This window comes from Euprymna scolopes, chromosome 13 (genome assembly GCF_053919585.1).
Source record: "Euprymna scolopes isolate OS-2025 chromosome 13, ASM5391958v1, whole genome shotgun sequence".
Taxonomy (NCBI): Eukaryota; Metazoa; Mollusca; class Cephalopoda; order Sepiida; family Sepiolidae; genus Euprymna; species Euprymna scolopes.
The window spans coordinates 127,070,470-127,092,229 of record NC_136494.1 but is presented as its reverse complement, the minus strand read 5'-3'; the positions used below and the strand labels follow the sequence as shown (position 1 = coordinate 127,092,229).

At 32.6% G+C, this 21,760-nt stretch overlaps 1 protein-coding gene and 1 pseudogene across 16 annotated transcripts in view; both read right to left on the bottom strand.

The window, feature by feature from the left end:
* Positions 1-21,760, bottom strand: part of LOC145292181 (MAGUK p55 subfamily member 7-like) — a 752,193-nt gene that overhangs the window by 424,923 nt on the left and 305,510 nt on the right. For all 16 annotated transcript variants that reach the window (XM_080138452.1, XM_080138454.1, XM_080138453.1 and 13 more), the window contains exon 4: positions 19,847-19,935. In XM_080138452.1, coding sequence (XP_079994578.1) covers positions 19,847-19,892 — 46 coding nt within the window. In that variant the 5' untranslated portion in view covers positions 19,893-19,935. The remainder of the gene's footprint in view (positions 1-19,846; positions 19,936-21,760) is intronic.
* On the bottom strand, positions 59-177 carry LOC145292429 (5S ribosomal RNA; annotated as a pseudogene).

The window sequence follows — 21,760 nt, the reverse complement described above, 5'->3', positions numbered from 1 at the left end:
AGGGGAGATGACGACGTTAGGTTTTTGCAACTCTTGCAGGAAGGTGTCGACGTACTCCTACATACAGTGCCTGGAATTCCCAAATCGGTCACCCATTTTAGTAATAACTAGGCTCAACCTTGCTTAACTTCGGTGATCTGATGGGAACCGGTGTGTCAATGTGATTATGTCGTATATGATGGCACCCAAGACATATATATATATATATATATATATATATATATATATATATATATATATATATATATATATATATGTAGTTGTTTTTTAATTACATTTTAAAAACAATACATGTGCCGTTCCCCATTTGGAGGGACCAGATTGGTAAAAGGGAAAATTATTCCCAACTCGCATTTAGATAAAAATGCACTTTCATATAAAAATGCACTTTCATATAATTGAATGCACTCAAAAAGTATCGCAAAACAAAAACAAATAAATAACACACACACACACACACACACACACACACACAGTTAGGTTACTAACATTTTAAATTGTTATTTCAATAATTCCTGTCTATATTTTTTTGTATTTTATGTTTAAAAGCTACACGCTTTTCTGGCATGTTTTCTATCTTCACGTGCTTACTGATTCGAAAATGCTAAGTCAGTTCTTTTTATTGAAAGTTGTGCGTTTGTCATTCTCTTAAGCTGCATGCACCTTTTCATTTTTCTGAGAGTCTTTGCTACATTTTTTGGAGGCATAAACGACTTGGGTTCACTGAAGTGTGTCTTTGTGTTCAGTTAGTGTGTTTGCGTGTCACTGCTGATTTTTTGCTGGGTAAGTGTCTATAATTAGCAATATTTGGTGTGTGTATGAGGTATGTTTATTTAATGTATTCTTGTGTATCATCCTTCATATGTAAGGGAAGGAGTGCATTACTTTTGTGTAAGGTTTTGTCTGTGGCTTATTTATCTCTCATCTGTTTATGTGGATCATATGTTAATGACTTGCTAGTATACATTTATACTTGTACTAGTCTATGTGTTAAAATACACACTCACACCTTTTTTTTTACACAAGCATCACCGCATTATCAAGGCCAAGAGGCCACTCAAGGATAAGGGTTAAAGAGTGTACAGTAGAAATTGGAAAATATAGTAATCATTAGTAATGAAAATTCGGTAAATTTGTTAACTTATATGGAACGGCTCATCAAGAACTTGTTTACATTAGACTTGAAGACAACCACATTGTACTCAGCCGGAAAGCAGGAAAACGGAAGACAATTCCACAGGCGTGCAGTTCTAAGAAATAAGCTTTGTTCATGGAATCTACGTTTAGGTTTAGACACAGATAAAGAGTGGGGGGAATTATTGATAGTGTTTTCAGCTAGACGAGTGTTTCTTGTAAAAGTTTGGCGAGGGGGGGGGGACCATAGACTGAAGCTCAGTCGAACACTTTCAATGAAAATAACGATACATCAGAGAATTCTTTTTGTATGGCGTTTCTCTTGTGTGTGCGTGTGTGTAGGCTTCTTTTAGAAGGTGTTAGTTGCTGCGTGTGTTCCTTGAAGGCCTATGTACGATTCTTGCATGCGTGATTGTGACTGTGTGTCTGATTTTATGTTTTCTATATTTCAATGTTAATTTGTTATGTAGTAATGTTCGCGTTCTGTATGATGAACAAGTGTGCGTGCATTTTGATTAGTGTATCTTTTCTGGTCGTTGTGTGCAGGTGCAGTTTCGGTGCACTTGCAATTTCCACATGCCCATTACACATTGTTTTATTGTGTTGAGATTTATATTGTGTGCATGTACATGCAGAGATCTACCACATAAATACATATAGTTACCCATAAACACATGTAAACGTCTATGCACTTTCCCCAAAGTCATGTACATATATATACATATTACATGCATGCATTTATGGTCACATATATATTGTGTTAACGCAGGTGTGATGTTTGACATATTAGCATGATTTTAAATCTACTTTTTCTGTGTTGATAGACAAAGTTTTCTGTTGTCTAGTTTTATATTGCTTTTGTACAAGGAGACCCTGCTGTTTAGTGTTTTGATAGCACTAATATAGGATTTGTTGCATGTAATGTATTTTATTAAATAGATTACATTTTTGGAGGCGCAATTTAAGTCTTTTATATTTTGAATGTTTTTTGTGGAGTTCTTAAATGTATAGGAATCCCTTCTATAATTATGTAACAAATCCAAGATCTTTTTTGTTGATTTTGTAACCAATTGTGTATTAGTTGAATTTCGATAAGTTGAGAATATTGTTTAGAATTTTTTATTGGCATTTGCTTTGTATTATTCTGATTGTTTCAACTATGTTTCTATTTACTTGCTTCCCCACGAGGATAGAGTTAGACACAATGTCGGTTTTGAATGTGGGGAAAATCCAGCTCCCCAAAAAGGGGCAATCTGGATAGGAGCAAAAATAAAAACTGTGTTAGTCATGAAGGATTTCTACTCCACTGACAGAGAACAGAAAAGGCGAAGTGTAGCATCAGAACAGATACTACACTGTGATCTTGGCCCGAAGTCCAGGTAAGTTTGTTTCAACTATGTTAATTAGTTTATTGTTTTGGTTGAGTATATCCAGGTTTCTTGTTATCTCTGTGAATAATTCTGGATCGTTATTGTTATGTGTTGAGCTGTATGTTAAAATCTGTATCTTTTTTCGAGGAGGAGGAGGAGGAAATGTAGTTGATTCAATGGTATTTTTCTGCCAGTTGCAAACCACTGTTATTACTTGTGAGAATATCCTCTTTTTGTTATGATTTTCGTAGTTTCTTCAATCTGACTGCTGGGAAGTGTTTGTCAGTGACTATAGTGTAGAATCTGCATGTAAGAAGTGAAGCACTGATTTCAAGCAACATTTAGCATGAAGTTTCTAAAATAGAGGTATCGGTAGATATCTGTGAAAATATAGTTGTTTTTCAACTGTAATAAGTATATCTGGGAAAGGTATTTCTTTATGATTGTGTTATAGAGTGAAATTAATTTTAAGGTGCAGGTTCTAGAGTATATTGTGTAATTCTTTGATGTCCCTCCCATGTAAGTTTCCAAAAGATGAAGCAATCATCTAGATATATCTTTCAATATGTTTTCAAAAGTGTTTTGATAGTTTTTTTTCCCCGTATTTTTGTTCCGTTTTTTGCACGCAGGTCTTTTTCTAGATAAGCCAATGTTAAAGTGACATGTGTGTGTGTAATATCAGAATAAACTTTTTAACAATACCTTTTAAGCAATACCTTTTAAACAATACCTTTTAAACAATACCTTTTAAGCAATACCTTTTACTTGAAAAGATCAACTTTTGATTTGTAGTTGAAATTATTTGAAAAGTGTTTATTTGGATGTAAGAATTTTTTGTGATAAATGATGCAATGTTTAACTTGGAAACTTAAATGAAAACATTTTGAATTAAAACAAGCGAAGCATGCATGGTCCCCGTGAGTTCACAGTGAATGAGACATAAAAAGTTCCCCCCCCCTATTTAACCCCAAAAGTCTCCAGGGGACGTCAAATCCTGGTGAAAATGAACAAACGGTGCAGTTTTAGGCCTTAGCATATGTAAATTGGAGTTCTGCACAATGCAAAAAAACAAAAAGAAATGACTAAGTTCATCATTTGCACACCTCCATCCTTTAGCCCCCCAAAACCTCAAGGCCGTAACATATTTAAATGTAAGTTCAGCACCATGCAAAACTGCTAAATAGACATACACAGAAAAATTTGGACAAATATGGTAAAATAATCCCAAAAATGGAGTGGTTTTATTAGCCCTAAAAGAGCCCCTGGGGCACACCGAAGAGTTATCATGAAGTATAGACAAACAAAATTATATAGAAATCAGTTAGTTGCAACTTTTCAGAAAGTTTTATAAAAATCGAAGGCATAAAATTTTTTTAATAAGCTCAATTTTAACCCGAAAGGCACCACTAGGGGGACAACCTGAATTTTTCCTGGAAAATCTGTTGTTACTTTTTTACTCATATCATGTTTAATGTTTGTGCAAAATTTCAAAAAAATTCCAAGGCGTAGTTATGAGAAAAGTGCGAACAGACGAATGGACAAGGGTGAATTTACTTTTGTCGGAGGACCAATAATTTATTAAGCAATTTAATATAAAATATTAAATTCTTTTTATGTATAAAAGTTTAAGTTGATGCAGCAAAAGTTCTCATTACCTCATATTCTTCATTCTACGTCTTGCATCAAAGCGGCCATCTTGAATCTAAAACAGAATAATCGTTGGTTGGCTCCTTTATTCTGTTTAGATCCCCTCATGTGAAAAGAAGAGTCATTTCTGTGATTATTTGTTTGTTTCTTGCTTTAAACTTTCAGGATCTAATGGCAAAAAGAATGCGTACATTCTTTGTATTTTGTATGAGATTTACAGTCTAGAGAAAAGATATCGATCTTTCTAGCTCTCGTGATTTTTTTCATGTATTAAGAAACAAGAAAGATACAATTAAATATGATCGCATTCAAAGGTTGGGGGAAAAAAATGTTGAAAAATGCATTTATGCCTGACATAAAGGTTGCTGTTGCAAATAAATGCATTTATTTGCCAACTGATGTAAATAATACAATAAACATGTCTTTTGCGGGTTTTTTTTTTTCGACAATGGTGTGTGTGTGTGTGCGATGGAGGTGCTGGCTAGGATAATAGTGGATGATTATCGCCACCATTAACTGCACAAATATTATCAGAGGACCAACATTTTTATAATCGCAAAGAAAGCGAAAGAAGTTTACAGTTTTTCTAATATAATAATAGCCTTTGTTTATCTGTATATTTATTTTTATATCCAATGCTACTGTCAGTAATTTCTGTTAACAGTCATATTCTATTAACGTAGAGGAAAAGTCCGGGTAGAAGTTAAGAATTAGATAACAAACTGTTTCGTCAAAGAGAGCTGATCTGCTCTCTTCCTACTCACTAATTACCTTTCTATTTTTTCGGAAACTGAGAACAACTCAAAATTCAAGAAAATTATATACATCATCCATGGACAAATGTTTCACCATATCACAGCTCTTCAGTGTGGCTGGACATGGTGAGTGTTTCACGTTAATCTGAAAACACACTGCTTGATCACCAGTTAAGCTTCTTATCCTTACACAATTATCCTCACTTGAATGGGAAATTATTTTACATTTGCATCATCAACTGTCATGGATGCTCAATTCTTTTCCAAAAAACTATATTTTATGCTAAGTTGCAACAGTGTATTTCTTTCTAGAGAGCTCAACCCATGAGTGAAGAGCAAGAGTACATACATCATCATCTGGTCATTTACAGTACTCCAAGTATCCCAGACAACACCAGGCAATGTCTTGCCTGCTCTCCATGCAGTCCAATCCAAATGGTTGATATCAATCAATCAGGGTGCATGGCATTAAATTACTTCTTATGCATTCAAGCCAGATCTTTCTTAGTCTACTGTGCTACTTAGTACCAGAGACATCCAGCTACATTATGGAGATGATGCTATGCAGGGTCAAATCATTTGAGACACAGAGTGCATAAGGCATTAGATAACAAATACAAAAACAAACCTCTAAAGATCGCATCAAAACAGAATTAAGACAGCAGATCTTCACAAATAAAAGACTTACTAGCCTATTTAATAGAGCTATAGCAATAATAAAATATATCCTTACCTTTCAACATTTTACTGCAGTTTCACTGTATCACTAATTATCAGAAATGTCTCTAACTGGCATCAATCGTAAAGAAAAACGAGAAGAATAAATATTTATACGCATGCGTAAATAATGTTTATTCTTCCAATTTTTTCTTTTTTACTGATATTAGTCAGAGACATTTCTGATGATTGATAATACTACTAGACTACAGAAAAATGTTAAAATGTAAGCATATCTATTATCATTTATATATATCATCGTTTCCATTTAGTCTTGAGAGACAATGGATACCTCCTGAGAGAGTGGCTGCATATGTAATTGTAAAGCAAAGGTTGCACAATCTCGAAGCACATTTCTCATAAATCGGTTTGATTCCATTAGCAAAAAAAAAAAAAAAAAAAAAAAATGCCATGCAAAGAGAAATCCAGGATGACTATAAGCAATGCCGACATAAGCAGAGAGTAGATACAACACGTATTTAAGTACTGACAATAATAATTTATTGTGGTCACTCGATGTAAAGAAACAATAAACGACCATTGTGATAGAGTAAATTTTAATGAGAATTATGTAAATAGTTAATTATTTGAGTTAAGAAAATGTTGACTATTTTCCTTGATAGATTTGTTCAAAATATGTACCATTTCTCTCTGCCCCTTTTCACAGAAGGAGTTATTTAATACAAATAAAAAAGGAGCAACAACTAATTCATGGAAATAAAAACTTTTGTCCAACGTTTTTTCATTTCTTCTTTTGCAATCTTGAAATACACAAAATATTTCAACATAGTAAAAATATTTGAATTTTTATAGGCCCTATTCAAACGCTGCTATTATATTAAAACTGTTTTTGTTCACAATAAATTAGAATATTCTTATATCCCTTCTTCAGTGATCAACTCAATGGTTCTGCCTGATAAATTAACCAAGTCACTATATTGAATTTCTTTCTTTGTAGCTCAAACATGAATGGGATGAACACAAATATATAAATATGCTGAAATAGTCCCAAAATCAATTGATTTCTTTTTGAAAACCAACATCTCGATAAAGTGGTTTAGTATCATATACCTTCATAAGAAGAATTTCATTTTTTCAGGTTGACCACAGTCACTCAACACTACTTACTTGCTGACTATTTCAAGTATGTTTCATTTTCAAATCATATAATCATCCTCAACCAAAGCGTTTCTCGATGGAGGCTTCCTTTCTAGGGTAATTTCCCTTGACATATCACAGGCCTTTGATAAGGTATGGCATAAAGGTCTACTCTACAAAATCTCAAGCTACGGTATAGCTGGAAATGTCTTTTCAATTATTAAATCATTTCTCTCTGATAGATTCATAAGAGTAGTGGTTGATGGGCAGAAATCAGAAGCTCACAGTATTAATACAGGTGTCCCTCAGGGGTCTATCCTGGGCCCAACTCTCTTCCTGATGTACATTCAATGATCTCCCAGATAACATCCTAAGATCATTTGTAGACATTTATGTTGACGATACTACCACCTATGGCAACACTTCAAAGGCAGTAAATGACCAAATTCTCTCTGATTGTCTCTCCTCTGATCTTGATCACGTGGTGCAATAGGGAAAGAGGTGGCTGGTTAATTTCAATGCATCTAAGACCAAGCTTCTATCTTTACATCATAAACACTGATCTCCATCTGGCATCAATCGAAATGAATGGCTCTCGTCTTGGGAAGGCTCCATGTTTTGACAAACTTCTAGGTTTGGCCTTTACTCCTGATCTGAAATGGAACACATACATCAAATCCATTGCCAGGGCTGCTGGGAAAATGGCGGGATCATTCTACCACTCCAGTAGATATCTCACTGCTGATGCAATTCTCTACCCGTATAAGAGCCAAGTACGTCCAAGGATGGAGTACTGTTGTCACATCTGGACAGGAGCTACTAGAAGCAACTTATCTTGCCTTGACAGAGTTCAAAATAAACTTTGTAGCCTAGTGGGGGATGCTCTTTTCTCTTCCCTGCAACCTCTTTCCCACAAAAGAGACTTTGTGAGCCTGTCTCTGCTTTATCGTTATTTTCATAGCAAGTGCTCGTCTGAGCTCCAATCTATAGTCCTCCCTATTATGACTCATGAAAAACACTCGTCTGGTTGAAACCACTATCAATAATTTCCCCCACTCTTTGTACTTAAACCTAAACATAGATTCCAAGAACAAAACTTCTTTCTTAGAACTGCACGCCTGTGGAACTTTGTTCCATCTTCCTCCTGTCCAACTGACTACAATAGGGTTGTCTTCAAGTCCAACGTGAACAAATTCTTGATGAGCCATTCTCTTAAGTAATCCAATTTACCAAATTTCCACTACTAACGATGACTATGACATGTTCCCTTTGACCACTGTACACTCATTTACCCTTATCCTCGAGTGGCCTCTGTGCCTTGATAAAAAACACGTTTGATATCTCTAAGCCCTCTTCACTATCTCATACTATGAGGGGATGGGAGGTGTTCCGAAAGTAATACCTCCTATTTTTTATTACACCTGAAGGGATCAAAGGGAGCTGCAAATTGCATTGTCATGATAACTGAATTTATGTATTCAAGACCTGAAAGCTTTATCTCTCTGTTGCAGATATTGACGGTGTGAAATTCTAAGACAGCAACCCATGTCATGAAAGTGCATTAGAAGCAGAGATGTGTCATTGAATTCTTGGTAAAAGTGAATTGAGTGTAAACGTGCATAGGTACTATGTAGAAAAATAAATTCTGGAGCACAAGAGGTTGCTCATTTTAATGGTACCATTCCTGTCTTCATAGCTCTTCAACTAAAAACAAAAGGGTTAAAAAAGACAAAAAAAAAGCAGAAGACTTTTGGAACGATCCTTGTATCATCATCATATAGTTATTAATGGCATTTGGTTGAATGTTTTGTTTCACAAGTTACATGCTATAATATAAGTAGATATTAAGATATTAGCAAATTTGAAACTTTCTTAATAGAATGTAATTAAACGATATTTAACGAAATGTCTGCCAAAAAATTATCTTTGAATACAACTATTACTAAGTGCCAAACCTAATTTAATATTTTCATTCTATTCTCTAAAAAACCTGCTTTCATTCAACTTTTTACTTATATTATGACCTTGCCTGCTGATCAATTTACTCCTCCCCAAATTTTAAAATGAGAATGTTACAGAATTAAAAATGCAAGTCCATACCGGCTCATGCACAAACAAAAATATCAAAAATAAAGGAAAATCTTCATGATGTACATACTTGTGATCGAAAAAAAATATTGTACACCAAAAATCATGAAAATAATCAAGTAGTTTTATTTTTAAAAAAGAAAATCAAATTTTATAGTTAAACAATGATCAATGATTTCTTGATGCCATTTTACAGGACAAGGGAGATAATTCCAAATAATTTCAACTTTTACGAGATTTTAGAAAGCCGTTCTTAACGTAGGGAAGGGGGCATTGGAAAAACTAAAATTCAATTAAAAATTATTTTCTGTATAAAAATAAAACTACTTGATTAATTTATATAATTTTTGGTGTATAATATTTTTTTCCATCGCAGGTATATAAATATTTTCTGTACTTTTGTTTTTTTCTTGAGGAGTTATTGACTAGTGCCGAATTAAAAGATTTGTTAACATTTTAAATTAGATGAACTTCTTGTTTATGAAGGTTGCATCTTTTGAAAACTAGAAAAACATCAGGGCAACATATTAGCATAAGTGGCTTGCTAGAACGTTGCTTTCAATGTATATAAATGATAAATGGAGTTTGGTTTTATAATGCCAAAGGTTGTCTGGTATTCTTCATATTTTGATACCAACATGAATAAACGCCTGGCAAGAGAATTATCAATATATGGCTTATTTCATCTGTAATTCATCATCCATTTGTATCATAAACTTTGTAACTCATTGTCTTCTGAAAAGTTTTATGACACAAAACCAAATGCATGTGTAAAATTGGCAGACAAATTTTGTTCTCTCTTGAATTTGAATTTGTCATCTAGAAATAAGAAAACAAATGTTTTCTATGCTTTATTCCGTTGCTGGGTTAGTTTGAGTTGTCTGTTGAATAGCAAGTCAACTCTCTGTGAGGTTATTCAATTTTAAAACAACATCTATTACAAACAGTTCAATGTATACAACAATTCAATTAACACTAGTCACTATTTTAACCATAGCTTTGGGGGGGGGTTCATACCTTTCCCTTTATTAGTGCATAAATTACCATAGTAGAGAACGGTGTAATTTTGATGTAAAAATATTTAGAGCACACAAATGAGAGAATTGACTTCCTATTTACTTGCCTCCCCAAGAGGGCTGAGTTAGACATAAAGTTAGTTTTTAATATGGGCACTCTGGATTGGAACATTATTTGCACAAAATATAAAATCTTACATTCACTAGAAATTAGCCAAAAGGTCAAGGAGAATTGAGTCAGACTCATTTGTATTGCAAGAAGTATGTCGTCATACTCCACTGATCTCGGGTAAAATTACTGGGAATCATGCTGATTTTGAACAAGATACAAATATAAATTCATATATAAACAACTCATTTTTTGATACTTGAGAAAACTGTGTGGGACTACCTTTCGTGCATGTGTGCTTCATATCTCTACATGGCTTGTACATTATTTTTGTTATTTACTTATAATCAATTGTTTATTGTAATGAAAAATGCAATATTGTAAAACACTAAAAGAAATTTTTAAAAAAATAATTAAATTACGAAATTAAATCCATTAATTTCTATAACATTGTAGCCTCAGTGCCAAAGTAGACAAAGAATAGGAAAGAACTTCAACTCGCCTTTTCCCATTGTTTCAACAACATTTATTTCCTTATTCTCTCCCCATGCTTCTCGTGTCTTCTCATTATGATTGTTACGTCACCCAGCTCTCTAATGTGATCGTCTTCTCTAACATGCTCTTTCTCCTTTTTATAGTATTTTTCTTTACTGGTGATGTCATTTCGCATGCATTAGCATACACATGTCCGCGCTCTGTTACATTTCCACTTTGTAAAGTCAATCGTTTGAATAGTTTTAATAGCTAAAAGAAAAATAATGAATTACTCTGTGACCCTTAAAAATTTGAAATCATTTAAACTGTAGAATGTAAAGTAATTTCTGTCTTTAAAATTTTTTTTTAGTAAATCCTCATATATTAAAACAGTGAAAAGTTTTGGAAGCTATTAACTTGTGAAATAATATAAAAAAATAATAATTCGGTATGAATAACAAATAAATGGCATAATTTAAAACACAAGCAAAACACTATTTAAAGTAAAAAAAGCCCTTTTGATTAGGTAAGTATAGCTAGAAAATAATACCTTAAATCATTAATGTGACCTATGCATGTGGGGGATTCTTTTGCTAACCAGCAGCATGTTACTAATGACAACCAAAAGAAGAAGATATCAGACGTGTGTGTGCTGTATAATGACGTCTGGAAGTAAAATCTGACTAGTGAGGATTGAGGACATGCATTGTATGGAGAGAAAGAATGAAAATTATACGATGGATGTTTAATGTGAATCTTAAAAATATACTTAAATCTGTTCTCTCAACAGAAGATTAAATTTGGACAATATAGGGAAATATGTGCTGAACACAGAGACTTTGTTGGTATGGTCACATTAAAAAAATGGATGAGAGGTCTAATGTTATTTGATGTAGAACAGTTAAGAAGCAGGGTCAGTTTTAGATCAAGGAAAACATGAGAGGGAGTGATAAGGAGAGACTTGAAAGACCTGGTCAGAGAGAAATCAATTTCTAAAAGCCGTCCATCACATGCCAACATATTTGTTAAACCGAATATAATATTATGTTGAGATTAAAATGAGTATATTCATGAAAAAAATAGAGTTGACATCACTTTTTTAGCAATAAAATTGAAGCAAGACGAATATAAAAATGTGTCTTCTAACCTAATTTTGTGAAGCTGATTTCAGATATGATATCCGTTTTCACTAATTACCTCATTTATAAAATATATATATGGGAGGAGCAGAAACTTGCCATGAAGCAAGCGAACAACAAAAGATGTTGTGTTTTGAAAGAAACAGCTTACCTTATAGGCTTGTATATAATGATGTTTATCAGTTGTTTTCACTTGTGAAGTAATCCATTTCGGATAAAGTTAACATCGACCATCAAGAGAGAAAACGCCTTTCTAGGCCTTTCTAACCCCAGTATTTTTTTTTACTTGTATAGAATGGTGTTTATCGTTTTTTGAGGAGTATTTCATTGCATTTCTTAGTTTATTCACTCGTTAACTTGTATATAATTTATTTTTTTTGGGGGGGGTGTATTTCATCTTACAGATAATATCGGGTCATCAGACGAGAATACACACCATTTCGTTCGGTGCCTTCATATATATATATATATATATATATATATATATATATATATATATATATATACGTCATACATATAGACTTAAAGTAACATTTTTTAAATGTTTCAGACAAAAATTTTGCTTCTTGCTGTTCACTGTACAATTATGTATATATATTAGACAAATAACAATATTTAGTTCAGTCACTACTGTTTTTATCTTTGATATAGCTTTTTTTAATATTGCATGACATCATTCAATTATAAATATAAACATTATAATCATATATTTATTGCGTCCAGCAGGAATTTTATTAGATTTCTCCCTCCACCATATGTAATCAAAGGGTTGATCAGGGTAAAGTCCAGCTATCTTGAGATCTTGATGTAAGGTATTCAACTATCTTTTCTAAAGACCCTTCATCTTGAATTCGATTTTTGCAAGTGTGCAGTCATTTATATGCAGTACATGTCAATAGCATTGCAGATTATTTTTCCCTTATTTTATCTAAGATTGTCGTAACATTGTATTTGTTATGACACTTACCTATTCACTCATAATGGACTCTTATAATCATTATAAAAATCCTGAATTTAATATTTTTGGGGGGAATTATCGTGACCTACTGTAAGACTATAGAATGTCTATTCACTTTGTTGCACAATATATTCTTTTCTATCAAAACCCATCCTTTATGACTCTTTCCTTGAGCCACAGCAGTAATGATGGTGAATACCCCATTTTAAATATGATAGAATCTAGTCAAACTTAAAATTCAGCCCAATATTTTTTTCCATTGATGGTCAACATTCAGAGCTATACAGAACACTGTCAATCACTGATCTTTGGATTACAAAAACTCCAGTACCTATATGCCATTAAATTCATGCAGAATTGATTCAAGTGATTTCATGGAGAATGCAATATCATAAAAAATGAATATATGTGAAATAAAATCCATGACATGATAGAGCAAAATGGTCTGAAAATTCACCACACCATTTTCTCATGTTTGTCTCAGCAGACTTCTTTTTGGGGGGGTGAGGTGGAGGGAAAATTAGTGTATGTACAATAGAAATCATAATATTCAAATGCATTATACATATAATAGAATTTTGATTCCTTGGAAAGAAATTACAAGGAATGTGTGATTACACATTCAAAATTGCAAAAAGAAGACATTGTTCGATTAATTAAGTATTTCTTCTTAATATTAGTGACTTATTCAGTAAACAGGAATACGCTTTGTAATGAAAACAGGACGATAAGTTTCCGTCTAATAATCTTTTTATTCAATTAAGAACTCGGCTACTTGTCTACTCAACAAGCGGAAATGCACAGCTTTTATAGACTTGGATTATCAAAGGGAGATAAACCATATTCACAACACTTATTACATATTTTTATTGATATGAACAAATAATTAAATCGGATTTCTGCTAAATGGTAGACATATTAAACATTACTAAACATATAAACATTTTAGTTTAAACAATACATATCCTATTTATTAATTAAATTTGTTTTCATTTATTTCTAAATATATAAGCTGGTGCTACCCGGGTCTATTTATACTTTAATGTTTGTTTTTCATTGACCGTAAAAACACTTTGCAACAGAAGATTAATTTAAATCATTTTTGCATATGTTACACAAAGGTGCAAGTTAAATTACATAATTATCTTCAAATCCATTTTTAACTGAACTTTGTTTGTTTGTTGTATGGCATTCACACTAAGTGGGTTAAACTGGCTTCCTCCATAGGAGGAAGTGTTAAGGGAATATTAAATTCACAAGCGGTCCTCAGTCGCCTGTAAAAATAAACGTTTGCTTTTGTTTAAAAAGAAAATGATATGGAAGGTTGAATAATACGAAAAAAAGAAACACTTATTCTTACTAAAAAAAAAAAAAAAAAAAAAAAAACGAGCGTTCTTCCCTGTTTGAATGAAAAGTAGCTGGTTTTCTTTCTCGGTGATTAAGTTACAATGTCTCCATATTAGCAACTTATATATTGGAAAAGGTCGTCCTTTAAATAAATTGTAGCAAAATACAATATTATATTGCCAATAGCCAGGTACAGCAATAACAAATTGGTTAGTCAACTTTAATGCTATTTAGGTCTAACATTTGGATTCATATATTAACTTTTTTTTTTACTTCCATGATTAGATTCTAAATTTAGAAATATGTCCTATTTTATTCTTCGTTATTTAACATATCTTTTTAACATCAAATGCATGTTGCAGATTGTCCATGCTGGTACAAAATGAGTTTATCCATAAAATTGTTATGTAAATTCTTCATGATTGAAATGGTAACTAATCCTAACTTCTGCTGTACACTTTTTAGATTGTCAACCATATATAATTAAGAATGCACAATATCTATCATTTACTTATTCATTATGCTGCTTTGGGAATTTCTTATCTTACATACAAAATCAAGTTGATTGCTGCCTCCAAATTTGAGTTTGATAGCATTTTAACCATAATTTCACACACAAAAAATCCATTTTGTTGGTTGGATAGAATATATACTAGTCCGTGTTGTTGGAAACACAACTCTTATTTTCAATAAATTTCATTATATTTTTAATATTTAATCCGGATTGATCATTGATCGAGGAAAGGAAGAAAAGCTTACCATCTAAATCATACATACAATTTAGCAGGCTCTAATATTTAGTCATAGACATAATTTTTTGCTATACCGTTTAGTTTGCAGTAAAAAAATGACTTTAAAACACATTGCTTTTTTTTTTTTTTTTTTTTTTTTACTTCAGTAATATTTTAAAAATTAATATAATAGATTATTTTATTTATCTTACTGATTTTTATTTTATTGCATATTGTTTGATTTCACCTATGCACAAAGAAATTGTCACAAACATAGACATGGTTATTGCAGTTTACTCCAAAAAGAAGAAAAAAAGAAAAAAAAAAAAAAGAAAAAATACAGGTATAATATATCATCTTCTTCCTTCACATCATAATACTCCGTGTAATATCTGTTTGTACAGTCTGGCATGCATTGGATGACTTTACTTTGAAAGTAATCTATCTCTGGCCAAGTTTTCATTTAGTGTTCAGGCCTACTTTTATTACGTCCTCCCGTTTTCTTTGGCCTGCCCCAATAAGCTGACCCTACTACCTCAACTATTCTACATCTATTAACTCAAGAACTCGCACCCATTCTTTCAATGTGGCCATACTACTGCAGTCTCCTGTCCTGCACACATCCTCCTATACTGTCAAAATTTAATCTTTCTTTGAGGTTATCAGATCTAAATATGTCTGTAAGATTCTCATTATACATCCATCGTATCATACTTATATCATTTCTATTCATTACTGGCTAGGATTCATTTCAATACATCATAACATTGTGTACACATGTATGGTAGACTTTTCCCTTGACAATGGTAACACTCTGCAGGTTAGTAATGGCAAAAGTTCCCTGAACTTAATCCATCCACCTTTCATTCTTGCAATCGTGCAGTTCTTGATGATGAGTATTTATTTTTTTTCGAAGCATCTGTCTTCATAAAGATAAATTAGCATATTATCTTCTTCAAAGATTGCTTTCAAAAATACATTTCCTTTCCGACTAAATAACATTAAAAACATGCTTTGATTATCCTTGCAGTAAAAACAAAGACATTTGATTACTGGAGAAATAATGCATATGGTGACTAAGAGAGATAACTCTAATTTCATAATTATTGGAAAAAGTTCTCATTTTTTTTTTTTTTCTACATCAGTGAAAATATATGATTTCATTTTAATATATTATTATCATTATATTTTTAAAAAATAATTTCTATTTTGCTGTACATTTTCTATCACATTCACTAAATAAAACAAGAACAAAAAAAGAAGATCTCTCGGTTGGAATAACTAAACTAATAGGAGAATGTTCGGCATCCGGTAGAATGCCCCATCCTCAGGAAAAACAAATTGATAAGAAAATTAAAACAAAAAAGGGAAGGGACATATGTACGACAGGTACCATTCGATTCATGTTCTTTTAGCATTTCAGGTTTCTAAAGAATAACAAGAATATCACATCAATTCGGAAGGAGTTCATCGCCCAAATCAGACTTTTCCTATTTGTAACTGTTGTTGAGCTTAACAGCAGCAATCAAACAGCTATTTTAAGACAATGTTTCAACCTTTCTACTAACTACATAAATGCGACCCCTCCTTCACCCAAAGAGCAGTTATAGAAAGGGAAAAAATTGTTTGTATTTTTTATGATTTTTTAAAATGTTTTTGGTAGTTTTATGTTTTCATTAAAAAAAGTGGAAATTTAATTACATTTTTATTTTATTTGTAAGATAATGGAGTAGTCTAAAATGTATGCCATTTTCTTTTCAGTGAATGGTTTTTTTCTTGGTCCAATTTATTTAGAGACTCGAAAGTCGTCTGCTGCTTCCATTTAAAAAGTCCTATTTTCATTGATTAAAACCCTCAACTAAATGATTTTTAAAACATAAGTAAAAATCTGCCTCCCTCCTTTCATACCCCCATCTAAATGACATAAAAACTGAAAAAATTTAAAAAAAAAAACAATTTTAACAAAATAATTCGCGTTTTTTTTTTTTTTTTTTTTTCTTGTTGGTAATTCTCAACAGCTGTTGGTTGCCTCTGCGACCAACGCTCGGCTTTTTCCATCGATTATAATCAGCAGTCGGTTGCACCCGCACCAATATCACAAAAGTCTGAGTCAGATAATGCATAAGTACCATAAATTAAATTAAACTACATAATAAATACGAATCCATTAGATGATATTGCCAAAAAAGTGTTTAAATCGGTAACACGAAAGAAAATCCATTAGAGTACAAACTCAAGACTTACATTTAAAAAGTTGATTTTTAAGTGTCTTCGGGTCTGTGTTGAATGAATATCACATTAAAAATTGTCGCAGACAAATAGTTATTATGATATTAAGGTCTTTAATGTATTCCCTATTGTTTTGTTTTTTCACGTTCACTTTTTACATGTGCGCGCAAAAAATTGAATGCTTGCATGCACGAACAAACATGGCGATCAGAGAAAACAATAGGGAAGATATTGGATAATAAAGGTTTTAATATCAGAAAAAAATAAGTGTCGGTGGTAATTTTAAAACAGACCTGAACTACTAAAAATCAACGGTAAAGGTGCAGCAACTTTTCACCCTCAAAAAATCCTTTAAAATTAACACTATTACAGGTTTTCGGGGGTGCTGAAAATGAAAATCGTTTAAAATTCCAGGAAACGAGTTTTCAAGATATGAAGAAATTATAGTTTCAAAAAGTGAGGGATCACTTTTCTATATGAATTTAACGTAAAATAAACATCTACTTTATGGTCACCTTTTTGTTTGGAAGGATTGGTGAACGTGACATAAAATGAGCACCCACTTTATGGTCACCCGTTTTTTTTTGGGGGGGGTGTAAATAACTTGTTTTCTATGGTGACCATTGTTGTATGTGGGTACAACAACGGTAACCACTTATAGCATAAACAATTACATTGCTTAATATCCAGAAAACTACTTATTTGTGGAAAATTTGAATGCGGTATTCATTTTCAACATGTGCAAAAACCCTCTGAAAACTATTTTTTAAAGGTAGGTTTTGTGTTGGTTTACCATGCCACAATTAACAAATTAACTAAAAAAGATGGGTATGAAATGGGTGCTTATTTTACGTTCAATTTATATAGAAAAGTGATCCCCCACTTTTTGAAACTATAAATATCTTGTTTTCAGTTATTACTTGAATAGTGTTTTAGCAGAATAATAATTAAAAACAATAGTACTCTTGCAGTATTTGACCCGGATAATTAGTATGTGTGCAGTTTAGAGAACATGCTGAAATAATAACTTATAGAAAGTCTCAATATGGGGAGAGAGGCTTTTAACTATAATGTACTTTCACCTAACAATTTAATAAACAAGATACGGTAAAAATTAAATTTAACTTGAAAATCCTATGTAAAAAATAGCACCCAATAATTTACAGCTTTAAATGTATCGCTTGCAGGACAGGTTAAATTATCGTTTGACGTTTACATCTAGAAAATGGCGTCTATGTTTAATTTTGTTTCCATAAATCGCTTTTAATGATTTTTTTGTATGTGTGGAAAATCGAAACGTGAACAAGAGAACGATAAAAAGAAAAAGAAAAAAAAGATAACATACAAGCAGCATAACTTTAATGCGGTAGTGACTCAGGGGTCGATCCTTAGACCACTATTATTCCTGATATTCATAAACGACCTCTCTGCTAAAATTGTCCAAGATGGGTATATTTACTGACGATGCAACGTTCTTTAACATGCACGAGGGAAGAACGGATGTACATAAATCTAAAACAATGGCAGAATCCTTAGAAAATGACCTCCAGAGCGGATCCGCAAATGGATGGTAACATTTAATGCTAGTAAGACTAAGCTGCTCTCCTTTAACAATTACAAGACGCTTCTCCAACCACCGATTTCCATGACAAATAACACCCTGAGAATTCTTCCTTCAAACTCCTCTGCCTAACTTTTGCGAGCAATATGAATTATAATAGAACAAATACATTGAGTATATTTTGAAAGCTGCTGCAAAGAAGGTGGGTTCCCTCTAACGAGCTAGAAGACTACTCACATCCGAGAGCATCCTGTACCTCTACAAGTCCACCATTTGCCCATGCATGAAGTATTGTTGCCACATCTGGGCTGGTGCATCTGCCGATAACCTCTCCCTTTTGGATAGAGTCTAAAAACAAGAGTCTTCAATCTAATATATCCCACTTTGTCAACCAAGCCTCGACCCCTGTCCCATCACTGCAATGTTGCAGCTCTCTGCCTGTTTTACAAATATTTTTATGGAATGTGCTCTGATGAACTCATTGCACTTGTGCTCCCTTAATGTACATATCTCCATGAGTCTTGCTCAGCAACGCCTGGCAAACTACGGAAACCACTGGCTTTACCCGAACGAGCAAAAAAAGACACGAGTGAGCAGACGGTAAAAATTGGAAGAAAGGAAAGGAAAGAGTTTAAAAGGAAAAGAAAAGAAACGGCAGAGTATCATTGCGCTTCTTCAAGCAACAAATCTTGTAACACGGAAGAAAAATAATGGCATTTTTTTTACAACATACCCCAGCATAGTATAAACACCCCTCAACCTTCCCATGTTAAGAACGGCTTTCAGAATAAACACCCCCAATCTCCCCATGTTAGGAACGGCTTTTGGAATAAACACCCCCAGCCTCAAAAGCCGTCCTTAACATGGAGAGGTTGTGGGTGTTTATTCCAAAAGCCGTTCTTACCATGGAGAGGTTGGGGGGGGTTATTCCAAAAGCTATTTAACAAGCACTACATTCAGTATTATATGCTACAATTATCTTTAATCCAGCGCCATTATCAGCTCCGTAGTAAATCTAGTGATGGAAAATCAAAGTACAGCTCCCACTTTCTTTTGTATTTTAACTATGTACATGAAAATCATCTCACCATCATAGTTTATCTTAAATAATCTGAAATGTAATGGTTAAACAATTCCTAATTTAAATTATCTGAAGCGAAGTGGTGACATAATTTGTACTTGAAATATTCTTAACCCATATAAATAATAACCTTTCAACGTTTTTCATGTAACGTTTATTACTTTCATCTAGTTTTAAGTGAAATTTAATTAATAATCACATAGAAACTACATTTATTTCAAGCTAATCACTTTTTTTAATGGTAAAATAAATTTGCCAAAATTCCGCAAGAAAATATTAATCTAAATTGGGAATTTTTTTTCTAACAACTTTTTTATTGATGAGATTTTATCTTGATTTTTGATTAGTAGAAAATGAACGTGTGTAAAAATGGAGAAAAGAAAGTTACTTACCAGGATGAAAGAATCCCCACGGTTTCAGTGGAAGAGTTACTGGCATTATTAAGGCCAGGCCACAAAAGTCTAGCACATACCATGAGCTCCTGAAGAAAAGAAGAAAAAAAAAATTATAATTCTATGATATTTTGAAGCAGATTTAATATTTCAAATATTTTTATTTACTCCTACCTGAGAGCTCATATTTCAAACTCCTCAGTATAACATTCACAAGCAACATGAATTGAAACAAATATATTGAGGACATTGCTAGGGCTGCTGCAAAGAAGGTAGGCTCCCTCCACTGTACTAGAAGATTACTCCCACCAGAGTGTCTTTTATATATTTACAAAGCCACAATTTGCCATATCTGGGTTGGTACATCTACCACAAGTCCCTCACTCTTAGAGAGGCTCCAAAAAAGAGTCTCAAATCTCAAAGGTTCCACACTGTTGGTCAAACTCAAATCTCTGTCGCATCGCTGTAATATCACATCCTTGTATCTGTTTTACAAGTACTTTAATGGATGCAATGAACATGTAAAATTTGTGCTCTCTCAACGTAGATACTTCCAACTAACTCAACAAGCAGCAAAATCCCACCTTTTCACTGTTTATGTCTCTAGATGCTAGAAAACCTTTTACTCTAATAGTTTCATTTTCAGACTGGTAGACTTTGGAATCCCCTCCATGTTTCCTGCTTCTTTGAATGTACTAATTGCTGAAGTTTAAATGTAATGTGAACAAACATCTCGCTGCTCAACTCCCCAGAGTACCCTGTTAAACATGATCCCAAATAGTATGTTCACAGTGGCAATATGTCTCGCTGGAGGAGTAAAATAAATAAGAAAATTGTTTATCATTTCAAACAGCAATTATAAAACAAAATGGTGGGAATACTTACTGCGCAGATCAGTATTTCTGGCTTACATCAGCCTATTTTAACGTTTTGTAAATGTTAGTGTTTACAGGTTTATTATATAATGGCTGGCTGGTTTAATGGACATGATATTTGTTTGATTATATAAAGAGATGTTCAAAGCCAGAATTGATTTCATATAAATGTTTGATTCACGTGACCAAAGTCATGGGCAAACAAAGAAAAACAAAATAAAAACAAAACAAAAAAAACAAACAAACAAACAAACAAAAAACAAAACAGTGACACTATTTAGAGAGGCAGATAAATACTTATTGTAAACTGTAAAAATAATATTTGTTGCAACGTTAATTATGCTAAGCAATAAAATGATCTGAAATACATCTTCCGGTCTGTTGCATCTATAAATGACTTTTTGTCTTTCAATAAAGTTATTTTAATTTGACTTAAAACAAATCATACTTTAAACCTAAAAGGAATTTTTTTTCAATATTTAAAATAGCGAGAACCATCTTTTCTTAATGATAAAAATTATGTTGTTGTTAGGTTTTACGGCATCTCAAACATTGTTGAGTAATTTTATGCTTATATTTCTTATTGTATACAAATTATAGATTAATTTGAATTTTTAGGATTTTTTTATCAACTCAATTTATAAAAAATATTTCAAGCGTGCTTTAATTGTTACAAGGTGCCTTCGATAAGTTTCCAGACTTTTTTTGTACAAGCATTTAAAACTGTTGTTGTCTTTTGAAAATTCAGTATGTTATTGCTATACATCTTATGAAATGACTGACCAGTTTTTATGATTTCACGTTCAAATGAACAGCCACAGCAAGAATTAGAATACATCCTACTAAAGCCTGATTGTCACAGCTAGTGAATTTCAAAAATGCTATCTGGACATAAGAACACTTCAGAAGAACGATATGTAATAAAATTCTGTTTTAAACTTGGAAAAAATGCAACAGAAACGTATGGAATGCTTCAGACTGCTTTTGGACCATCTTGAATGAATCGTGCATCAATTTTTTAGTGGCATGAGAGATTCAA